Source organism: Bemisia tabaci, chromosome 9 (genome assembly GCF_918797505.1).
Source record: "Bemisia tabaci chromosome 9, PGI_BMITA_v3".
In the NCBI taxonomy this organism is placed as follows: Eukaryota; Metazoa; Arthropoda; class Insecta; order Hemiptera; family Aleyrodidae; genus Bemisia; species Bemisia tabaci.
Window position 1 is genome coordinate 21384741 of NC_092801.1, and position 24022 is coordinate 21408762.

At 36.2% G+C, this 24022-nt stretch overlaps 1 protein-coding gene across 4 annotated transcripts; it reads right to left on the reverse strand.

Moving 5' to 3' along the window:
* Nucleotides 1-549: 549 nt before the first annotated feature.
* On the reverse strand, nucleotides 550-22620 carry LOC109040465 (uncharacterized). Of its 4 annotated transcripts, none has more exons than XM_072303903.1 (15): nucleotides 22478-22620; nucleotides 21969-22099; nucleotides 21246-21421; nucleotides 20504-20741; nucleotides 19782-19993; nucleotides 19020-19215; nucleotides 17272-17472; nucleotides 16123-16315; nucleotides 15002-15202; nucleotides 12920-13025; nucleotides 10724-10771; nucleotides 7781-8263; nucleotides 5644-5805; nucleotides 3800-3879; nucleotides 550-2759 (listed from the first exon to the last, which is right to left on the reverse strand). In XM_072303903.1, exons 10-14 carry the CDS (start codon nucleotides 13011-13013, stop codon nucleotides 3803-3805), a joined length of 864 nt encoding a protein of 287 aa, XP_072160004.1. In that variant the 5' UTR covers nucleotides 13014-13025; nucleotides 15002-15202; nucleotides 16123-16315; nucleotides 17272-17472; nucleotides 19020-19215; nucleotides 19782-19993; nucleotides 20504-20741; nucleotides 21246-21421; nucleotides 21969-22099; nucleotides 22478-22620; the 3' UTR covers nucleotides 550-2759; nucleotides 3800-3802. The 4 variants fall into 4 exon arrangements, with proteins under 4 accessions (XP_072160004.1, XP_072160006.1, XP_018911967.2 ...); XM_072303904.1 differs by lacking the exon at nucleotides 550-2759 and adding an exon at nucleotides 3264-3500; XM_072303905.1 differs by lacking the exon at nucleotides 21969-22099.
* Nucleotides 22621-24022: the final 1402 nt, after the last annotated feature.

Genomic DNA, 24022 nt, shown 5'->3' on the forward strand with positions numbered 1-24022 from the left:
GACATGATGAGAAAGTTTTAAATGGATGTATATAGGCAAAAAATAAAGCCATCTAACCAAAGGAACTTTCCCAGCAGAGGACGCAAGGAAAATTCTCAGACATGCTATAAGTGAGCCATACTCTGTATTATGGGTGCTGACTTCGAAAATCACCTTGCTTTTCCTCATGAACTACCAGATTTTGATAAATTAAGATATTGTTTTTTGATTACACCACCAATATTAGTCCCCCCTATCTTTCCCGCATTCTTACCCTAGTGTAATAAATTCATAAGCTTTACCTACGCCAAATTTAATACAGTAAGGCCTCAACTAATCAGATTTCACAGGACTGATAGATTGATACGGAGTCCATTAGCTTGAAGCCCTTCAAGCAACCAGAAGATTGATCCTTTAAATAGCTATCCGACAAATTGATGTCTTACTGTATTTACGAAGCAATAAATCAGTGTTTAAAAAACACATTATTCATCGAATAATTACATGAAAATTATTTATTTCTGACTGTAAAAAGGAAAAACATCGACAACGAAATTCCTTTAAGATTAGATAATTTTATTTTACGGACACCAGCAAAGGCTGTAACTGAATGGTTAATATAGTAAACATGGTTGTATTGTGTGGCATTACTTAAATTAAATTCCACGAGTTTTACTAAAGTTATAAGGGACTTCGTTTGTAACCGTAGAAGCTTGAAGTTCAACAGTTGCTCACTCTACGGACCTTTATTTTCTTGTGGTGTCAAAAGTTGTTTTAAGTGTTGGTTTTTAGATCAATCGAAAGATCTTGTTCTCCAGATCGACATCATAATTTGACTTTCGCAAGATTTTGTGCTACGGGCAAGATATCTTACGTTTTTAACGATATTAGATGCCCGTCCTGGAGTGATTGCCTGATATAGTAGCAGTTTTACGTGAATTGTAACGTAATTATGGCAACTCCTCCAATTGATAAGAACTTTACCAGTAGCACTGAGCTCTAAACTCTTCTGTGGCCTTTTTACTAACTTGGTGAACGCTCGACTGTTTGTTTACGTTTTCCATCATGGAACCAAAGACATTGGCAAATCCGGAATTACAATCTGACATCAACTGGACTTTTAAAGACCTTATCTGTATTCACATGAAAGACGTAAGCAACTGTAACCTTTGCCAACATACAATGGAAGAAAAAGGGATACGGAATCTGATTTGTCAACACTCAGCGAAAGCCATAATTTGTGAACTCTGTTATAATCTTCTTATTGTTGCTGAAAATGACGTTAATTTATCTTTCTTGGTGCATACTTGTAAAGATAACGTTAAAAGAAGAAAATTGCTGGAAATTTTTAACAATTTTTCGCCCTCCTTTTATAATCTCTTGATAGAAAATCACCCGCAGTTATTTATAGAGAAAACTGAAGAAATGGAGACAAACCCGGATAAGATAGGACAGTCGAAACATACTGAGATTGTTTTAGAAGAAGGCCTTTTGTGTCTTCACAAGAAAGACTTGAATAATTGTAATTCTTGCAAAGATCAAATGAGCAAAGAAAGGATACCGGGGTTGGACTGTCAACATTCGACAAGTCCCTTTTCTTGCGAACATTGTTACAGTTTAATCACAGTTAAACGTGATATAGACAAGGAATTTTCACCGTGTATAGTGCATGTTTATAAAAACTATGACATGTTAGAAGTCGTTAAGAAAATTGAACCCTCTGTCTTTAAATTTCTAACCGAAAAACACCCAGAACTGTTCAATAAACAGGAACCTTCTGTTTCTGGAGAAAATAAGACCTCAATTGAAAAACCAGGAATAGAAAAACCTACTCCCTTCAAAAAACTTAATATGCAATTAAAATTAGGTTCTTACCTTAAATATAAATTCAGTGTCAACTGCTAGTGTCAACATAATATTGAAATAGCTAAATGTAAACTTTGTAACCCAACTAATTTAGACGAACTCAAAAAGAGTAAATGTTTGCACCTAATCCCTATTTTAGATTGTAACCATTGTAAAAATTTAATCTGGATTCTCAAAAAAGAAAGAGAAGAAACTAAAGCTAATTTCATAACAGACAAAGACTATATCCCGTTCTTAGAATATGTCAAATTATATATTTCAAATTATAACCACAAGAAAAATAATAATCAATTGTTTAATCCAAAAAATTGTTTAATCAAGAATTTATCATCTTATATTCGGTTATTAAACCTTAAAAAAAAAAAACTAAAGTTATAAAAAGAAAAAGTGAAGAAAAAATGTAAATTGTAGACAGGTTCATTCTCTTCTGTCTGACGTGTGCACCAATTGTTTAATCCAAAAAATTGTTTAATCAAGAATTTATCATCTTATATTCGGTTATTAAACCTTACAAAAAAAAACTAAAGTTATAAAAAGAAAAAGTGAAGAAAAAATATAAATTGTAGACAGGTTCATTCTCTTCTGTCTGACGTGTGCACCAATTGTTTAATCCAAAAAATTGTTTAATCAAGAATTTATCATCTTATATTCGGTTATTAAACCTTAAAAAAAAAAACTAAAGTTATAAAAAGAAAAAGTGAAGAAAAAATGTAAATTGTAGACAGGTTCATTCTCTTCTGTCTGACGTGTGCACCAATTGTTTAATCCAAAAAAGTGTTTAATCAAGAATTTATCATCTTATATTCGGTTATTAAACCTTAAAAAAAAAAAACTAAATTTATAAAAAGAAAAAGTGAAGAAAAAATGTAAATTGTAGACAGGTTCATTCTCTTCTGTCTGACGTGTGCACCAACCTGTAGAGAAAAAAGAAAATCAACAGTCAAAAAAGAACAGAGACAATGACGCGGACTACAACATTGATTCAAACTCATTCTATTCATAAATTATGATGGGGATTCAGGTACAAGAAGACAGACTACCTATATTATTAACCCCACTCATCAGTTCCCACGGCTCATTGCATCTTTTAGAGCTGAAAATCTCAAGCACAAGCATTCAGAGAATTCAGGTATTGTCATCTGCCTATTTCTAGTAGGATGTTGTTTTCTGCATCCACAAGTCCACTGAACAATGAACTGCTTTATTACCGGTACGCCCTTTGAAAAAACTCAATAATCTTCCATTTGTTTTATTCCTCCTTCAGCTTTGGCTTCAAAACATCACCTTAAAGGAATGGAAATAGTCTAGGACCTCATTAATGTTTTGAAAACTTGACTTAATTACATCATGCCAAGGCTTATACCCTTTAATAATGGTATATCGTCTTTTTATAAATAGCCATTTTCCCATTGAAAGCTTCTCTTATCTCAATTTCAAGGATATGAAGGCGCAACGAACATGCATGAAACCTCTCTTCAAAATTTTCTCGAGGATAATACCATCACCATTAAATTTACACAAGTTTCGTACCTAATCCTCATTGACAACCGTTTTGTCACCACAAGCTCCACATTCCCAATTGACAAGTACTCACTTCCAAAAATTTGTATCTGTACCATCCGTTTCATCTCGTAGCATTATTTTGAAACAAATCTCTGTTGCCAAATACCAAAAGTGTCCTCAGTATCAGAACATTGAACACAACAAAAATAGACAGCCATGTTATTGCACTATTGAAAAACTTTTTAAGCAGATTTTCTCAGGGAACTTTTTAAATCTTGTCCTCATAGACCGTACTTGAGAAGATGGGTAAAAACAAAATTTGTAAAAAAGCTTATTATCCTCAATGACTAACCTGAAGGAGGAGTAAAATCTTAAGTTAAAACCTTTTGCTTCCAAGAATGATTACTATGATACAATTTTTAAGTGTATTCGCAACAAATTGAAAACTCACCTACTAATTGGGAAAATCGCACGAACTACCGCGCCCAGTGTAATCAATAGGTCCTTCGAATCCAGTGTGATCATTGTTTTCTGTGAATGTAAAAAAAACGTCCAAGTTAACAGATCAGAGAATTTCGTACAGTTCAGTACATAAGTATGATTTCAAAATCGAAAACAGTCAACTTCAGTCAATGATGATATTTCATTGTAGACACAACTATATCATACCGTCATGCTTTTTTAGTCAATGTTACAGGCTTGTGATAACATAACGACCACCTAATGAGTAGAATTTGTTTAACTTTGAATCTCAGCATTGCGTATTTGACAGTAAAAGATTGTAAACCGAAAATTTTATTTTGGAGAAAATCCCTAATTGAAGCTTGAACATCATGTACTTCCTCCATTAGTTGAACTGCCCCTAAACTTTAATTCCTTTGTAAGTTGCTAAACCTTTGAAAAGGAGTGTGGAAAATAGCAGATCGCCGCCCTGTGCATGTTTCTAACGTATTTTTTCTTTTGTTTTTTTATTTTTTATTTTTCATGTTTGAAAACATCCACAACTTATTTCATTGGCAGGTTGCTTTCTGCTCCTGAGACGATTTGCTTCTTATTATTTAAGTTTTTTTTTTTTCCAACATGAATGGTAATTGAGAAGGGTATGCGGTTACTAAAAACATGTCCCCTTTCTCATTTTAACCAGAAAAATAAGGCTACTGAAGTCTTCGTTCATTAGTTGCCAGCGCATGGATGATGCAGGTGTATAGATGGCTACCACACAGCGGATCAGGGTTATCTACTCTCTTACAAACATGAAAACTTTGCAAAATTTGCATCCCAATTCCTCTATGATCTTTCGTTCATTTCTATCATACAGAAGCACCTATAAGCTACATACATTTTACTGGATACGCTATCTTACAAGAATTCACAAATTTTGTACTCCCGAAAATGGGCTAAAGGCGCTTATCCCCTTCTACCAAAAATATCCTTAATTATTTTGTTTGTCACTTCTGATATTCACATATTTGAAGCAAAAGCAGTGGTTTCTTCCATTTATACCTTACCAATGTACTTTAACACAGAAATTGTCAAATTTTTCAAGTCAATGCCCGATATTATCACATGGCAATATCAGCTCTTCTCATCAGCTCATACCTTCTCAAGAACACCGTGTAAAAAACTCCACTTCTTCTCATAGGGCAGACAACGGAGAGTTTGTACACTCACATAACACATTGATGTACCTATCTTAGTGTTTACCCAACTTAAGGCCCGAGGAATCCATTTAATAATGAGACCCATACTTATACAGAGAAGGGAGTGACTTTTCATTCTTGCTTGACCAATATCCTTATTGAGGATACCTTGGACAGCTGAAACTTATACATTGATTGCCTTTGGGTCAAACTATGATGACAATGTATTGATTATCAAGTTCAATTTTGAGATTCACGTAAAAGACAGGTGTTAGGGAACACCTTAAGCATCACTAAAGTTATGACCTTGTTGCTTCTTAGTAATTTGCTACCAGAAGATGTAATTTGAAAAATAATTTATGATGCAATGCTTCATACTTCCTTGATATTTATTTTCACCCTTTTGGCTGATTCATTCTGGCATCATGTGCATAACAGACTCCATCTACCATCAACGTAAAAATATTATTCCAATGCCTATTATATTAATAATTGGACGTATTTCTATCAAACAGAACTATGTGCATTATGACGTGAGCCCTGTTATGCATGTATTCTTACGGGTCTCAGGCCTCATGTCTTAATGCACATGATTCCGTTTGATAGAAATACTTCCAATTGTATGTCAATCACAAATATAATTCAAATATCATACCCTTTTCACTTGAGGAAATAGTTAGGTTATCTATGATATGTGGGGGTGTTTTTGGTGTTCCTTCTTGCTGTGAGGTTGGAGGGGTCCTGGAACCTGAATCTATGATACGTGGGGGTGTTTTTGGTGTTCCTTCTTGCTGTGAGGTTGGAGGGGTCCTGGAACCTGAAAGAGGAAAATGCAAACAATTAACATTGTCCACCTTTTAACACGATTGACTGTAAATAAGCCTTGATACGTAGAAACATCGATTGGCCACCTCAGAAATTCCACCAAAACCCTTCCAGCTACTTGTGCTGAGCTATACCATTTTCATTGGATTCATAATTGTATGATCATAAATATTTCTTTTGGCTAAAAGGATTGGATACTTGAGAGAATGATTGTGTCAGCAGAGAAGGAAATGCAACTCTTGATAGTTTCGTAAGCCAATTTGCTTGCTTCCTTTTTTGAATCTCCTATCCCAAATGCCTGATACAACTTATAACTTGTGCTACAAGTAAGAAACCAAAAATTCCGCTACAAAATATTCACTGGTTTTCGTTTCGGCTTTTGACAAAATGCCAAAAACATTTCTTACCTTACCCTAGTGTTCCTTCTATTGTCATGACCAATGTCCTCTTTAATTTCTACCTAATTCATACTTGCAAAATACGAAGAAAATGTGGTGCCTATTTTACCGTCTTAATTTTAGTTCAATTTCAACCGAAGAAACGACTTTTGAAGGCACCAAAAGTCCCACCTCATTTTGAATGAAAAGCTACCATGCCAACAGTTTTTGTCATGGCACTCGAAAGTTGACGTCCTCAGGTGTTAGTATACAACCTGTTAATGTTCTTCTAGATTCGTCATTTGACGTTCTGTTGTCCTGCCACATGCAATTAACAATTTGACATTCGTTTTTGTAACTTTTGTTTACCTACTTTTCACCATTTGAACTCGCATTAAGACAAACCAGAATCACAAATATAGAAAGCCTTTTAGAATTCCGTTTGTGGTCGTTGAAACCATGAAGCACCACATAATAGAATAATGCAAGTAATAACCAAAACCTTCTCCTGCTCCGCCTTTTGCTCAGTGCCACTCCATTGTCCAACATCTCATGTTCCTTCGAAAGCAGCTTTTTATGACTCAGAAAGTAGTTTATTTCTTTGATTATTACCCAGAATATCCATCATTCGAACCAATTTCCACCGCCCCATTGTGAATTCCCCCAATTGAACAGAGCATCTTTTAAATGTTGGAGGGTCCAAAATTTTAAGAACCACATCTTCATCCATCATTTTGACCAAAGAGGGTGAAATGACCGTGATTTTCTCCTAAATTTTGAGTTACTAAGTTGAAAATCCACTGCTTATTACATGAAAACAACCAATTTATCATTCCCCCCCCCCCCCCTCTCTCTCTTGAATGTAACCCCTGAATCTTCTTTTTTCAAAGCAGGGGATCGTCAAGGCAAGAAATTTTGTCGGGCAACAATATTTTCTTAATACTGGATTTCTGTCTGAAGAAGTTAACATTTTTGAGAATGCTAAGTTTCACATTAGATACAGTTTCTCCCCACAATATGTTACCTCAGTTTATGTAATTTGTAAAATAATTGTTTTTATTATAAACACATGAAGATACGAAGATACCCGCTCTCTTTCTCTTCCTATATACAAAGTGATTAAAGATATGTTTTACTGACTGAACCACGGATATCCCTCTGAACGACATTCACAGAATGAGGGTCTTTCAATATCTCATTATCCACCCCTCATGTCGATAATGTCGAACAAATATCCAACTTCAGGAACATGGATATTCAACAATTATTATAATGAAATTTCACCTTTAAAATCAGCCCAAATAAGATTACGAAAAGGGACTATAAAATCACTGAACAAAGATGAATCGTCAAACACCATAAAAGTTAAACCCATTCAAACTTCACCCCAATCTGACAAATTCGGCCTGTTTATGTTATCTTTGGGTAAAGGGAGAGATGAGATGGAGGCTCCACATCCCTCCGGGAATCTAACTGTGCTCCTTGCTTACTTCAATCATTGAAAGTCTTCTTTTGTTGATTACTAATGCCTATTTATCTGGGGAGCAACTGACTAAAAATATGGGATTTACTTTTCTCGACAACACTCACCTCTCTCAGTTCTCTTATCCTGTTCTGCCTGTCTTCTTTCTTCGCCTCTCTTCCGTCTGTAACGTTCTTTTTCTTCTTCTTCTTTGCGTGTCTTCCTTTCTTTGTGTCTGTTCCGTCTGTTACGTTCTTTTTCTTCTTCTTCTTTGCGTGTCTTCCTTTCTTCGTCTCTCTTCCGTCTGTAAGTTTCTTCTTCTTCTTCTTCTTTGCGTGTCTTCCTTTCTTTGTTTTTCTTCCGCCGGTAACTTTCTCTTTTCTCTTCCTTATTATGTCTTCTTTCTTTGTCTTTTTTGTATCTGTAATTTGCCTTTTCTCTCTCTTCCTTGTGTCTCGTTCTTCTTAAATCTTTCTCCATCTTTCGTTTCTCATCAAGTCTGCTATTCTCATACTCCAATAACCTTTTCTGCCTCTGTTCATCTCTAATCCTTTTTTCCATCTTCTGTTTCTCAATTTTGAGGTCATTTAATTTGATTGCGTCCAATGTTTCTGGAAGAAAAAAAAGAACTGGTTATTTAGAGAAAGAAAGATACCAATCCATGTAATGAAGTTGCTGTGAAATATATACTCCCTTGGAGCGGAAGATGATCATTGGGTGACGGGAAAAGAAATCCTATCACAACTTTTGTAACGAGTCTATTACTTTGCTTATCAGTGAAAACCTTCTGCAAAGACATAAAATCTCATTTCCTTATGAAAATGAAATATCTTTGATACCAACATCTTGATTTCAAAGATGAAAAATAATTGTCTGTCTCTAGATGTGTCTGTGTCTTCGAAACGAATTATCCCGGGAGTAAAATAAATGGAGCCTCTAAAAAAGGTTACTGTTAGCAAATACCACTATTTATGCTAGGACCGCACCCTATCTTATTACCATGGAGTTGGACCATCGCCTATTTTACTTCCTTCATGGTACAAATGGTAATTTTATTTTACTGTAAAATCATTCTCATCTCTCTTTATGAACCAGACAAGAATATTCTTATATGCCACAGAAGAATCCTGTGATTTTTCATCTGCTTAACAACGTTAGCCTTTCTGCTGTTGTTATTAGAAACTTTACAGTATTCATGATACACAAGTTGTCATAAAAAAAAAATTACAAATTATTCAATGTTCAGATAACATCTCTAGTATCAATATAGAAGTTGTAAGTTAAGATTTTTCAGAGGCAAATTCCCCACGTCTGCAGTCAAAATGAAGCAAGGACCTCGCCCAGTAATTGATCATGTATTTTCCCAGCTGAATTCAAACACTTTCCTCCATTAAATGATGATTCCTGGGAAAATCAACGGTTCCCAAAGTAAATCCAACGTCCCAATACGCTGGGTCATGTTGGGAAGAAACTTATGTCTCATTTGGATTTTGTACCTAACACTACATACTTATACATCCATCTGCATGGCTGTCATCTTTCCATCCACGAGAAAAACAATACAGATGTGCCCCGATCTGTAAGTACCAACAACGTAGAACAGTGGTGCATTCCCAATATTCTCTCCGTAAATCAACACCAAAATATCCAATAACATTTTATTGCATTCAAAAATTCGATCACTCTTGACTATCAGACTAAGACTGATATTTTGAGATGCAACATCTTTCCTTCCCGAAATCTTTCCTCAGTTACCGATGAAATCCTTCCATTTACGCTTGGAAAATCTTATCCACTCGATTTACATTTAAAAGGAATGATTAGAAATTGGCTCTGAATCGATGATAAAATGCGTCCTGTGTAATTTTGGTACATTTCTAAAATAAATAAAAAACAAGAAGAAGAAAACTTACATACCACGTCGGTTAGCATCGTTCCGTACAATGCTACAGGATAAAAACCCTATTGTTTACTTTGAAATGATGCGGAAACACAACTTCTTCCCACTATGACAATTTGATTTTTCCCCCCAAAAAATGTTTTCTATCCCACCCTGGGACATCAGATTATGTACGGATATTTATTCAAACAGTCAGCCATTACAACACATCCCATCTGGTGCAGTTGAACGATTCAATTCGGTTCCTGCGTTATTTTAAAACGACAATTAGCAAAGTAGATATGAAGTGTATGTTTTATGGAGTTCTACCTCTAATCATTTTCCTTAGAGAAAATAATGTATATTCATCACTGACAATGTTCTTCGACTTGTTCAATTTCCCGATAATACCAAAATCGACACAGAAATATTTACAGAGATTCGTTTGACTTTTTGTGAATCTTTGTTACTAAGAACCCTTCCTGTTACCCATTTATAGAGGAAGGATTTATGGCAATAAAAATTACGGGTGCATTAGGAGCCGATCACAAAAATTCAAGATTTAATGACATTTTTCCTTCGGCTCCCTTCAACCTTTTACACTTCAATATCATGTACAGACTTCCTTAGATTCTCTCTGCCTTATCAGGAACTTACCGCTCAGTTCCAAATGTCTCAACTAAAAAAGAGTCGTTTATCGAATACTTCCGTAACATGCGTGCAGAAAGTCCTCGATTGGACGATAGCACAATGAATGTGAAACATCCTGAAGAGGGGAAAATATGTGAAGGCTTTGGGGATTTTCTTGAATCTAGCGTAACACATTTTTATTTGAAATTTTGTTGAATGGTCGGATCCACTAGGTAGGTGTAGGAAACGGTTAAATGCGTTATTTTCCAATAAAGAAATGATTAGGCCTGCTACTTTCAATGGAGGAAACTATGTAACTCCTCCTGCGTTTGTGGGAAATAGTGAAGCTCACACTCATACTCCTGTGTGAACATCAATGTAAATGCTACCTGAAAATATGTGAGGAGAGAAACGTCTCATGGGGGCAGTTAAATGAAGGGACTCATAAAAGCTGATAACCCAATGAGCTTTTTCCATCCCTGTCTGTACATGAAACCTGTCAAGAGAACATCCATTTGCCTTACAATACATGTTAAAATTGGTAAGAGCATACTATTCTTACTTTTTTTGAAGGAGTTTAGGACTGTAGCCGCTTCCTCCACACTGCCAGCTGGAAACAAGAGGAGAAGAAAATTGATTTGCATTATTCAAATAAAGCAACTGCACAAAATAATTTTACCTATGAGGCTAAGAAAAAAACAAGGCAGTCAGGTTCCGAAATAGTCTATTGAAAGGCAACCATGAAGACTTTTCATTCGGAATTTACAAATCCACTGCTCATTCCACGGCTGGTTCAATTCCCGCCCAGGTGGTCTGAGTTCCATCGTCTCAGGCCATAGCAACCTGGGTTTTGGGTATTGAGCATGCGATTAGGCTGATGTTGTATTTGAAATTGTTTAAAAAAAAATAAATAAATAAATAAAAATAATTTAACAGCATGGATAATAAAGGCTTCCTCCTTATCATTCTCCAGTGAATTATTTAGGCAAAATAACAGTCGGTAAACTCGGTGGCGGCCCGTCAAAACCCTTTATATTGAGCTGTAAGGAATAAGAAAATGATAAATATTGGGTGCTCAAAGCTCATCATGCTGCGTCATTTCCTTGGATTGTGCTCCAACACCTCTCACTTTAATCAATCTGCACAAAAGTTATCTGAGCCCAAGTAGCAAAAGGAAATCGTTTCATGAAAAAAATTTAGAAAATAAAGAAAAAGTAGCTACCATATGGAAATTAGACAGGAGATATAAAGTGAGTGTCACTATTTACCAAAGAAAATAGATCTTTCTTCTGTCTACAAAATGGATCGATTTTCCGTCTAGAAAATTGATAGGGCTTTTTCCTTAAGAAAAAATATCCAAAAACCTGATGGAAAATAGAGAAATATTGGACATTTTCTTTGTCTATTTCGTGGCAATTTAAAATTCAGAAAACAGATAGAAAAAAACACAGAATGTACACAACAAAATTGTCTGTTTTCCTTGCATTTAGTGTCGGGAACATAGACAGAAAATAGAAGTTTTTTCAATAATTTTCTTACTTCTATTTTCTTTCTATTTTATTTTTCTGTCTAGAAAATAGACAATTTCTAAATTAGTGCTAGACAGAAAATGGAACTCCATGCTACTTGTGATGATAACTATTAATTTTTCCTTTCCTATATATCTTGAATGTTGTTCTTGTTAATTTGATAATAGAAACACCATCATCATCATCATCAACGGTGGGGACAACGTCAAAGTAGTGTCACTAAGAAACAAAGAATCCTTTTGCCGAAATTTTCCTTGCACGGGCGTTTTGTTTCTCTTTGATCCAGAACCAATACAGAGTCTGAATGTTCCTACTTTTTCTTTCCATGGCACCTCATACTGCTACCCTATTTGCTAACACCAATGTATGTAGATTAGTTCTGTTTCTTCAAGTTATTACATGAATCGCTGATTTACAGCATCCTGTGAATGTAATTTAACTGAAGGAATTTGGGAAACTCTTAACATACTTAAGGGCAAACTACGGAAACTTTCACAGATGGAAATAATTTAATTCCCTGTATGGCTGACAGATGAAGCAAGAACCAGGTGATAAAATAGTGCTGGGTCCACACTATTTTGCGGGGAAAAGAAGGCCAAAAAGTTCAACAATTTCAATTAGAGTCAAAAAAATTGGAGATCTCATGAGTGCCAGTACAAAACTGAGAGGGAAGAGTGCTCAGCTCGGGCAGTTTGCATTGGAATATTTAGTTTGCGTCAGGTCGAGGGCTCCATAATGTTTTGCGTCTTTTTAGACTTAGTCAGTAGATTACACTACTCAGTGAGCCCAACTTAACATCCCGCAATCCAAGACGGCACCAAAAGGCTGTCATGGATATGACCGGAGGCATGACACAAAAGTGGGCCCCACGCTATCTCCCGTCGCTGCTGAACAACTCTTGGAACAAAACAGGGAAAACCCGAAAAATTCATTAGTAGGCGATTGGAGATGCGAACAAATCTACACTCAACCTCCCGCTCCCCTACGGGAAACAGATATGATATCATATTATATCTCCTTGTTTCATAGAGTTCCGGCTACATTTCTGGTGTTTTTTCTTGAATCAAGAACTTATAATGATCACCAATCTAAGTGCGTTTCTCCCTTACCACAAAGTTGTGTGCTTGAAGGATTGGGTAAATTACTCTTGATTTATACTCTCTCACTGTTCATTATACCCTCAAATAGTTTTAACCTCTAAATCATAGCTGATCTTGGTAGTTACTTACAGACATGTAGAGCAGCCGCACTAATATTTGGGGGCGGCTGTGGCGGCCCCATTGACTTGGCCAATATGCTCACTTGCTTCAAAAACGTTCCCATTTCGCGGTTGTCCTGTTCCACAGAGAAAAAAGAATACAATGTATATATGAGGGTGGATATAAAGTAAGTTTAGCCATTTAATAACTTTGAAAGGATTGAAGTTAGAAAGGCAGCTAGACCGCCTTCAGAACGACCATATCACAGTTTTGAGATGAAATCTTTCGAATTGCAGTTAAAGAAATCATAGCCATGGTGGAGTGACTCAATGCTGAGAATTTCAACTGCAGAAGTTTCATTTTTGATGGACCGGTCTTCATAAAAAATAAAGTTTCATTAAACTTACGTCAAACAAAAAAATGATATGCTAAAAAGGTTTACATGAACTTTCCACTTGTCAGGTGAGAGAGTAAATTCATTTTCGAAAGAGGCTAGGCATGTTACCAAGTTACCTGACAAGTTCCTACCACTCACATGGCTTCTTTTATCTGTTCTTATGCTAGAAGATCAACAAACCATGGCCTTGAGAAAATTCCCAATTCACAACAGTATTGACTGAGTGTTCACTATCGACTATACTTTTCTTTGTCTGAAACGATCAAATTCATGTTTAGCATCCTCCCCATACAAGAACCTAACCCTTGCATGAGTCAACATTTCTGTGAAAATTGAAAAGAACCATTAGGTAAAGTTAAGTCAAGATCACTTCAGCCATCCACAGTACACGGCATCGCTGATGAGGGAAATGGATGTTGAAAACTCCTCCACTGAACGATTTTAACACGCAACATGAGGGAAATGCAATGTCAAGGCCGTCCATCGGGTTTTACAATGCGAATGACTGATTCTTAGATATCGGTGCATGAACTTGGAAAATTTCAATCCTAGAAAAAGAGTCATGTTCTTTCAAAATGTTTTCTCCACAGTATAATTAAGTCATTGAAGATGAGATCATCAAGTGCTTTGGTGAAGAAACAAAAAGTTCCCACATGGTATGAGTTGAGCCATGTGTCCTGTGAATCTGGTTGGGGTTGAGGAGTGTCAATAAGATTTGTTGTTCTGAAAAATAGGAATTAAGCATATAGCTTTAGACAGAAACAAGTGGAGCATTTCCATGAGAAAAAGCTGTACTTACGTCTGTAATGCGACTCCAGTCGGTCCTTTTCATTCTGGCCATAATTTCGTCAATTCTCGTCAATATCACCAATGATCACCGATATCTACACTGTTGCCACATGGAAATTTCGCCGTTTGACATATACTCGGAATTGCTTTTTATACCGGCAATTCGGCAACCCCTCAAGGGAGGAAAGGAATTTACGACCCCAACCGTGCATGTTTGCCACATCAGTGAATAAATGTAAATATTTCTAAAATATCGCAAAAATCGGAAAATCTAGATGTCGAAATCCCGGTTCATTGTTCCTCTGATGATTTCCGTGGAATATGTCTCTCGTACCTACCCTCCTTAATTGATACGGATGTCGGAGGCTTTGCCATTTAAAAGACAGTAGGGGATTCCTCTCTGAAGACGGAAAAGACGAACTGACGCCACGAGCTCCTTTCGTTATTTTGAATTTTCGCGGGCTTAGTCTGACTGTTCCGCGCGCAGTGGCAACGGGTTGGACCTAGCTTGATTATCTGGCGCCAAATTTAATTCCCGTGCCACTTGAAGGGCGCAGCGATGCTGATTCCCGTTCAGCTACTTAAAAAGCGAGTCCCTTCTGATAGAGCCTCGTAAGAAACTGGTGAATTTCACTGACTTATTAAGAAACTCGAAAAAAACTTCTCAAAGGAATAAGTTTCTGTTTACAAGTTTAAATTCTAACCCAAAAAACTAGTGGAATTTATCTTTTTTTCCAAAAAAAATACGCTTCACGAAGAAATGCAAAATGTTTCCAACAAGATCCATGAGGTAGCAAGTTGTTTCATGCCTGCACAGGGTAAAATGCAAAAGGTAAAAATTGCGAATCGAGCTTGTTAACTCACTTCATCATTTGTATGCATGATTTTAATGAGTATTTTTGCTGAAAAAACCACTTTATACTTACAATTGTGAGTAAATTATCAAATGAGAGAGGAAACCAGATGCTCCCCAGCTCTGGCACAGTGAATAGTGTTATGAGGACTTTATACAGGAGGACTGTGATTGGCTATGACCGGTGGACGCATTTCAAAGAATTTACAAAGAGCTGCAGGATGAGTGTTGGAAGCTCGGTGAAGTTCACTGATTCCCATATTTTGTTTAAAACCTGTCAAAAGCACAAAAATATGTTTGACTTACGTATACATGATGGCGGGCAGCATGATGAGATGCTAAACATTGAAAGGTTACTCATATGAGAAGGAACTAACCAAGACTAGAAAACATATTTCTCTTTAAAATTATGGAGAGCACACTATATAAGACATCCACATCATTTGGACGGCATTGTAGAGACACGAAATCAGACATGAATCTCCTCTGTAATTGATTCCCAGATGAATCATCCTTAAGTGATGGAGGTACAATGAAAACTTAACAATAATGGGCTTGAATCGGACTCCTTTTTATCTGAAGATTAATTATATGAAAATGAAACACCAATGATTTAACCATGGACACAGAAAGGCTGTAATTGGAGATAAGGTGGAAACTTACATCACTGGTGGACATTCTGCCATATATTAATTGTTGGCCTCTTTCATCACATATCCTGGTCACAAATGAAGGTTCTTTCCTGATTGAATGTTTAGGTATCTCGTATACAAAGAAGTCAAACAGTATTTATTCACAGGGATGGACCCATTAAAAACAAAAACAGAAACCAACTAGTGGCTAAAATTTAATATTGTTATTGCTTTTGATTTGTTTTCCACAATTGGTAGTCGAGAAGAAGAGATGAAGAATTAAATTAGGACAACTTGAAGGGTAGAAATAATTAAGTGATCACATGGAGAGGTTCGAAAGAATTGTGCTTGTCCCCTTTTAATTTGTGACTATAAGATCCATACACAAGGAAAGCCGTTTGAATTCCAACAAGCCGTTTGCGTGAGAAATAATCAATAACTACTCCTTTATTAAATTGAGAATGAAACATTTATCAATTAAAAATGATGATTTGAATTTGATAACAGTTTATAGATACCAAAGAAGTCTTTAAGAGTATGAAATGTACTTTTCAAAACTTACTCTGTCTTGAAAGTAATCCATAGGAACAGTTGGAGGAAAAGCCTCAAGCTGCGGGACAATACAGACGTTTTTGACGAGTGAAACATACAACTCATTAATGGTGTCACCCAAACTGATGAATGGACTGCTGACTCTGGAACAAAAGCTCCCGAAGCCTCGAGAGCAGCATTCTTGGGTGTCTCAGTTCCCATATCTGAAATAGGACAAGAAGCGGCAAGAGCAAATTGAACCTCTGACACGCACATAACTAAAAAACCAAAAGGGATTTCTTGATGAACTGTCGAAGTTCCATATATTTTCTAACGAAAAAAAAATCTTAGGGCAAGTTTGAATCTACACATAAGTAATAGACGTACGTCAACAATATTATAATAAAATCTCGCTGCTGGTTGAGCCTGATGTAACTCAGTAAAAGCAGTGATTTCGAGAGTAACAGGAAACCTAACGATGGTAAATAACAATTTTGGCAAAGTCAAGCTATCTACTGTAATTCTATGAGGCATTCAATCAACATCATTTTCGGGTAGACTCTTTATGTGTAAAGAAACATGATTGCCACGTCTAACAATGGTGCAGGAAAAGAGAGTTCCTGAAATTAAGGATTACACTGCAGGCAATGTAAATAAGCAAGTCTCTCTTGTAGGATCTGACAAGAGTAAAAATGTATTTTCATACAAAGGTTAAATTTCTGATCTAACACATTTTTCTCTAAGAGCCTTTCCTGTAAAGAAAAAAACCATCTTCATTCAAGAAAAGGAAAAGGAGATAAATCTTCTTCTCATGTGTGACAAACGAATGACAGAGGTGAATGGTAGCCTGATTGTTGAAATTTTGGGTTTGTCGGGTAGACACAGACGACATAGGTTAAAAGGCGAGCCTGATTGGTCGGCTATGTCTTATCGGTGTTTTGTCGTGCCTATGTCAGGTGGAACTCACAACAAGCTAAAGGCACCTCTCAAGTTTCCAACAGTATGTCGTCCATTCCACCTGTCAAAGGCACAATAAAGCAGCGATAAGACATAGCCGATCAATCACGATCCGCCTTTTAACCTATGTCATCTATGTCTGCCCAACAAACACAAAATTTCAACAATCAGGCTGCGGGTGAGACAATAGTATGGTCCCTTGAGGATTTTCAGAGTCACTTACTTGAAATACTCTTTTCCTGAATTAGCAGTTTAAATACAAACATCTGGGTCATTTTGATACGTAATGATGTGGTCCATGAAGACAAAGCGAGTGTATCTATCACCTTCGATCGCAACATCTTTGTTCACAGCATTAATTGGCTCCAACACAATGTTCTTCAGTTCATTGTTCGTACCTCCCGACATCGAGATGTAAGCAACACTGGGAAAAAAGAAACCAAGAATTGGACGCTGCATATTTCACTCATGATACTTAGCTTACTAAACGCTTGGTTTTGTTTGAGATAAATGAAATTAAAGTGATCACAGTTCCGCCTGACTTCGAGATTTAGATTCAAAGACAATGGAAAACTAAGAAGTAAAAAGCATCGCAAAAGTTTCAAATGGACCACTAGATACGGTACAAATTTCAGCATTCTGATACATGTTTCTTGGTCAAAATATGCGAAGAACACGATGCACATAACGAAAATTACCGAAATTGACTCCTTACAAAGATAATAAATGATTCTTGATGCAAGAATTCAAATCACCCGCTCATGAAAACTCGATGCCCTACGTGATTCACATCGCACGCTAAACGTTATCATGACAGTCTCTACGATATAGAAATCTGGCATCCTCAATCTTGACGCTTTTCCTCAGCTATAGGATTTTGCTTATAGTTTGAACAACACATGGTGGGACATGAACATTGCTCGACCGAGAGGCTTGCTGAAACCGTTGTAGTGAGCAATTTGACTCATGTAGAGCTTTGAGTTTCTTGTGAGCGGGCAGCTCAGATTCCTCGTGACCAATGTGAAATGAAAACGTTAATATCTTCGTTAGGAGTTGGTTTCAGTAATTTTCGTTGTGTGAATCGAGCTTTACGTGAAATAGTGACTGGGAAACAGGTATCAGAATGCTTAAATTCGTACCTTGTCTAGTGGTCCATAATGGTACAAGAGAGAGGGATAGAAAAGGATGTTAAGGTGATTCAATGGACACCATATTTTGTGTCAGAACGGCATGGGATATATTGCATCAATTGGTTTCATTTTTTCAGCTACTCGTCATTTTTCTCGAATTTTGCGATCGCAATTCTGTTGTCAGGAGACTTAAGCACTCACTAACGAATTTTAACGAAGAAATTCAAAGTAATAAAGGCGTGGTTTTTTTTAGAGAGAAAACATCGCATTCGATACTGATATCAAAGCTGCACTCGAATGCGATCTTTTCTCTCATAAAAAACCACGCCCTTATTACGTTGAATTTCTTTGTTAAAATTGGTAAGTGAGTGCTTTAGTCTCGTGACAACAGAATTGCGTTCTTAAAAATCGAGAAAATGACGAGTAGCTGAAAAAAAAATGGAGCCAATTGATGCGATATATTGCATGCCGTTCTGACACAAAATATGGCGTCCATCGAATCACCTTAATGCACACAACGAACTTCCAAATACATAGCAATGCAATTTCTTACTGTAGAACACATGGCAAGCAAGAATTATGATTCTTAATGGCGTGGACACACTTTAATGACTCAAAATTAATAATCACATTTCTTTTGATTGACTCTTTTTGGTCAAGCACACTTCAACTAATTTTAAGTTTCATTGACTTACATTTTCTTAAGAGCTGTGAGAATGGTTTCAGTGAAACACTGTCTGTCTTTCAAGTCACTTCATTCATTGAAAAAATATGTATTAGTTGAGAACAATTAGTGAGAATAGTGCATTTTTCAAATTACAATGTATTGTGAAATTCTAACCTTCTTTGCCCTTTTAGTCATGAGTGGCAGATGTTGTCCATCATACGGCATGTGTTTCCGATTTTGTTGCAATCCTACGTCGGGCATCCTACTGGTCCAGGTTCAATGATGGACAAATATTTTTCATTTGCCAATAATATTACAATACTAGAGAGGTTGTCAGCGATGCCTTTGAAATGATGGCATTAGTGCGTATCTGATGACAAAAGGCGATGGTTACACATGTGTACATAACAAGTGTGGGTCAATTACATCTTCAGAAGAAAAGGAAAGAGTAGGAAAAATACTGTTCGATTGGCAACTCCTGAGAAGAAACAAGGCAAGCTCAAATTTGACTAAGGTACAGATAAAGCCTTATTTTCCCCGCAAAATAATGCACTATTTCACAAGGTTGTTGCATACAGTTACGGCCATATTTCTTATGTTTCTTATTTTCTTGTTGGTACAGATAAATTGATGACAAAGCGAAAAAACTACCTGTCTCAATTAAATTTCTAGGACTCCAATTATTTTTGATTCATTAATCAAATATTTGATCCATTAATCAAATGTTTCTTCTTCAATGCACTCATTGGTACAGTATTCTAAAGTTGATATAACACAATGAAAAACTAAACCAAAATTGAGTTAGTAAAATTATTTGAATTCTACAGACAAAGTATTACAGCGACCCATCAATGATTCTGCACCTCGTTAAACAAGATAACCTGGACCAACGAGAAAATGATGTTTGAGCAACAAAAGAAAGAAGATTAATTGTACCTGAATAAGAAGGGTGAACCATGGGTAAGGCTGGGTTTGATGTTGGACGCCAGAACCCTTCAACTCCGCAGGTTTGAATTTCGGGATAGGCTGGGAAACTTTAAGACCCGGTTAGCATGATATTTTGCAGACTTCGAATTGCCCGCCGAAACCCCAATCTTTGAAGACCAGTGTTCCTCCAACTGGATCAGTCAAGAGTGGGCAGAAGCCAGCTGTAGCAAAAGAAATAAAAAAATACAATGAGTGACAAATGGCCATAGATCCGAAGACAGCTCACTATAGAAGGTAAAGGGCAAGTTGCAGTCAAATCTAAGAGGAATTAAATTACATAGTATGATTCCCTGTTCTCCTTCTTGCTTAGGAAACAGAACCTACATTCCTAACTCAGCAGATGTAGAGTGAAAGAAGTGAATACATAATAGAATTTTTTACATTATATAATGATGTCGGTGCTTGAATTATATTATGTAAATGCCTACAATAAGATTTGGAGGAAATGAAAAAATAAAAAACACAACAAAAATGGGATACTAAAAAGAAGGGGGTGAGATGAGAGATCTAAAAACTTATTAGGAATTCTTGGGAATAGAGCTAACATGAATTTTATGCATCAAGTTTGAATGAGAATCGAACTTTTTTTCATCATCCTTTTAAAACTAAAAAGTGTCAAGATAAATCAAAATGCAATACTGAATGTTACAATTTTATGTCGAAAAACTTACAAAGAACGTAAACGGTGAAAGCACAAGTGCCAGAGTTTCCAGCTTGATCAAATGCAACGTAGGGGATGTTGTAAGTTCCCAAGAGGAGAGTCTAACCTGGCCTGTGACTTCTCATTTTCTCGACTCTGACAACACATACATTGTCTGTGAATCTTGGTTCATCCCAAGTGACATCTGCAAATCCATTTCGAGCATCAACCCACAAATTTCCAGGACAATACTCTTCAGGGGGAGGCATCTGTTGATTTGATAAAGGAACATCATTAATTTATAGGAACTAAGCTAGATACTGACATGCAAAAGAATTTGTCATATTATTCGCACCACATTTGTCATTTGTATCCAACCCGATGAAGAGCACCTAAAATTTGGATTACTTCTGCAAGAAGGCAGGTCTTAATTGAGTTGTAAACATGGTAAAATTAAAATTTACCATCGATATATTGGAAAACAAGAGAGTTTATGTATGATTAAGCAATGATGATTTTATAATTAAATCAATATTGATAGGTAAAATACAAGGATAACAAATGCCAGATGATTCCTGATGAACAGGAAGGTTAAACAAAATGAAAAGTCGGTGATTGATGCAGATGATTTTCTTCAGATTGATAAACTTTTATACGATTATATTACAATACTTCATACATGAGTCCCTCATACTATCTCTGTTAATCATTAAATCTTGTATCCAAGCAACCCTCGCCCCCAATTAGGTTTTCTTTAAATTTCATTTGCATACATTATCCATTTGGAGTTGATCACTGTGTGGTCCAGTGTACCCTGGTGGGCAAGTGTGTTGACTGCAGTGTGATGGCACGATTCTTTCAACGCATCCTTAAACATTGTCATATCCAGCCCAAGTCAGAAGAAGACCCTGATAAAGAACTAAGAACTAACCTTCCCACAGTCTCTGACCTGCAAATTTAAAAATCGATATTTGAGAGGGGACAGAGAAAGGCGGAGGTCTTTGAAAAAATATGAATGTGAGTATGTACTCTAAAAGGAGGTGTCATTAGACAAAGTAACATTTTTTTTTAAAAAAAAAAAATAAATAAACCGATTGTTATTCACTACAACATTATTTGACCTTAATATGTAGAATTTTAAGCCAATTAAATTAAAACGGCGACTGTTCCGATGAGCAATGTCATAATTTTCATTTCATTGCAAATGATGATATCAATTTGAAATTTTTTACAGCTTACATTTTCAACTCTAGTCCACTGCAATGAAGAACAGCCAAAATTTCTTTAATTTCTTCTTCTTGAGGTCACAAAATTTTGTACCCTACCTGCAAGGGTTTAAATTAAACTTGAAACTCCTTCTTGATTAGCAGTAAGTAGAAAGAGACTTTGCACAGAAGAATATCATAGCAAATTTGCGCTTTTTTTATTTTCAGTGGTTAAAATACCAAAAAAAAAAAACGAAACAAAACAAAAGAAAAAAACCAACAACAACATACTTGTTTCTGAATTTCATTTGTAATGTAAAAATCATGGGACGATCTAGGACCTTGGTCTAATGTCCTTGGAAACCAGCTTCAGCATACCCCTTCGCAATGTTCCGTCTTGGTTTGCCCAAAACAACCCAGCCCTTACAAGCAAAAGAATATGGATGTTCAGTCACAAAAATATTGGCTGACTGAAAAGGATGAATTAGCCATTTTTGATCAGATACTGAACTTTGAGATATTTTTCTGTTCTCTTATGTGATATGATACTTTTGCAGTTGACAATTAAACTTTTATTTAAAGACATAATACTTAATAGTAAGAAATTCTTTGAAATAATTTTGACAGTGTCTGCATGGTTACATAGGTAATTGAAAATATGTAAATATGGTTTTTTTAGACTTCTGCAAATCTTTTAAGAGTTTAAAATTAGAATGAGAATTCTTTTTGGTACATATGTGGAAGTAAAGAAGCACAAGAAGAAAAAAATCTGAACACAGGTGTATGAAATAGAAACTTACAATTCTGGGAGTTGTCTTCCAGTACCAAAGCCCTCATTTTTGCTGGCGATGAGTCCTTCTGTGACCAGTGTGAGAGTTCCTTGCTCCAAAGCAATGGCAATGTGGTGCCACTGACCATCATTATTTGTTCTTACTCTTGGAAGGCTAAAGGTACATCTTGAATTTCAGGGACGAGAGAAACCTGAACTCCAGTTGAATGAGGTTAGACAAGCTTGCTCTATGATCAGATCTGTGGAAAGAATAATAAGCAAATAAGTATTGATACTTATTAGTAACTCAAAGCGGTTCCCATCATCACCATTACAAGAAAAAAGCTTAAAGCAGTGAGACTAGGCTGATAATACATTTACAATAAAAATTTCCATTACGTTTTTCAGAAACGCTCCTTATTATTTACTTTGAAGCAGAGCTGAAACATGAGGTGAGTTGTACAGAAAAAACTTACGTCACACTGTATAAGGTGAAGAAGACACCAGGTTCATTGCGGTGGGAGAACTGTGCCCACATGGGAATAGTGAAGGTAGTTATTCCGGAAATTCGGAATGGTACACTAAGAGCGGCACTACTGGCTTGTGATTCAGGGAAACTTAGATGATAATCAACTTGAATTGCTGAAAAGAGAAACAATCATTACGTTGAAATAGATAAAACAGTTGACATTTGCAATTATCATGGAAATTGGTCCGATAGATAGAAAAAAACTATGGAGAAAAATGTAATATTTCAGTGAGAGCTTACACAGGGTGTCTAGTATTTTTTAATTTTGATAAATCCTGATATTTTCCTGATATTTTGTAAAAAATTACTGGTTTTTTCATTTTGAAAATTCCTGATATTTTCCAGTTTTTAGATGAGGCCATCACTATACGACACAAGCGCTACAGGTGAGAAATTATCGGAAACAAAGACGGCGCGACGACTCCTGGCACAGTAGGCAAAAAGCAGTAAGACTTCTCCGCGGAGGAGATTCGCGTAAGAAAAATTCCTTATAAAACGTCCGATTTTCCTGATCGGCCAAAATTGCTGATATTTTCCGGTTTTTCCTGATACTAGACACACTGGTACAGTAATGATGCTGGAAAAGAATGACGGAAAGGTACGTAAAAGCTCCATGGAAAATTAAACGGGATAATAACACTTTGTTTTGTTTTTTTAATGATATAAAAAATGAACAGATAATACACTTTGGCTAATAAAATGAGGGTGCAATGTTGTTGGTGGCACCTACCCTTTTACGTAGCATGTAGTGCTTGGCGCTCAGAACAAAATGAAATGTCTAACTCAATTTTCAATTTTTGGTATTTAAGTACTTAGCCCGATGAATTTATTCGCTTTAGAGACTGTGAATGCAAGAGGAGTGCAACTTGAAAAACTTACTTCTTCTGCTGTCATCTCCTGTGAGATTGAATGGGCACTGACAATAGAACCTGCCTGTCGAATCAATGCAAGTTGCCGTTGGTGGGCTAGAGTTTTCATGACAGTCAACTCTGTACTCATTAAAATTTTTGCCTGAAAAGAGGGAAAACAAAATTGAAGAATTAAAAC

What these genes read in the sequence shown, in the direction of transcription:
- LOC109040465 (XM_072303905.1), bottom strand. Translation starts at nt 13,013, where the DNA reads ATGGGAACGTTTTTGAAGCAAGTGAGCATATTGGCCAAGTCAATGGGG. An exon ending in TGCGGCTGCTCTACATGTCT is followed by an intron (nt 10,772 to 12,919) that starts GTAAGTAACTAC and finishes TCTTGTTTCCAG; the next exon opens with CTGGCAGTGTGGAGGAAGCG. An exon ending in GGATAAGAGAACTGAGAGAG is followed by an intron (nt 5,806 to 7,780) that starts GTGAGTGTTGTC and finishes TTCCTCTTTCAG; the next exon opens with GTTCCAGGACCCCTCCAACC.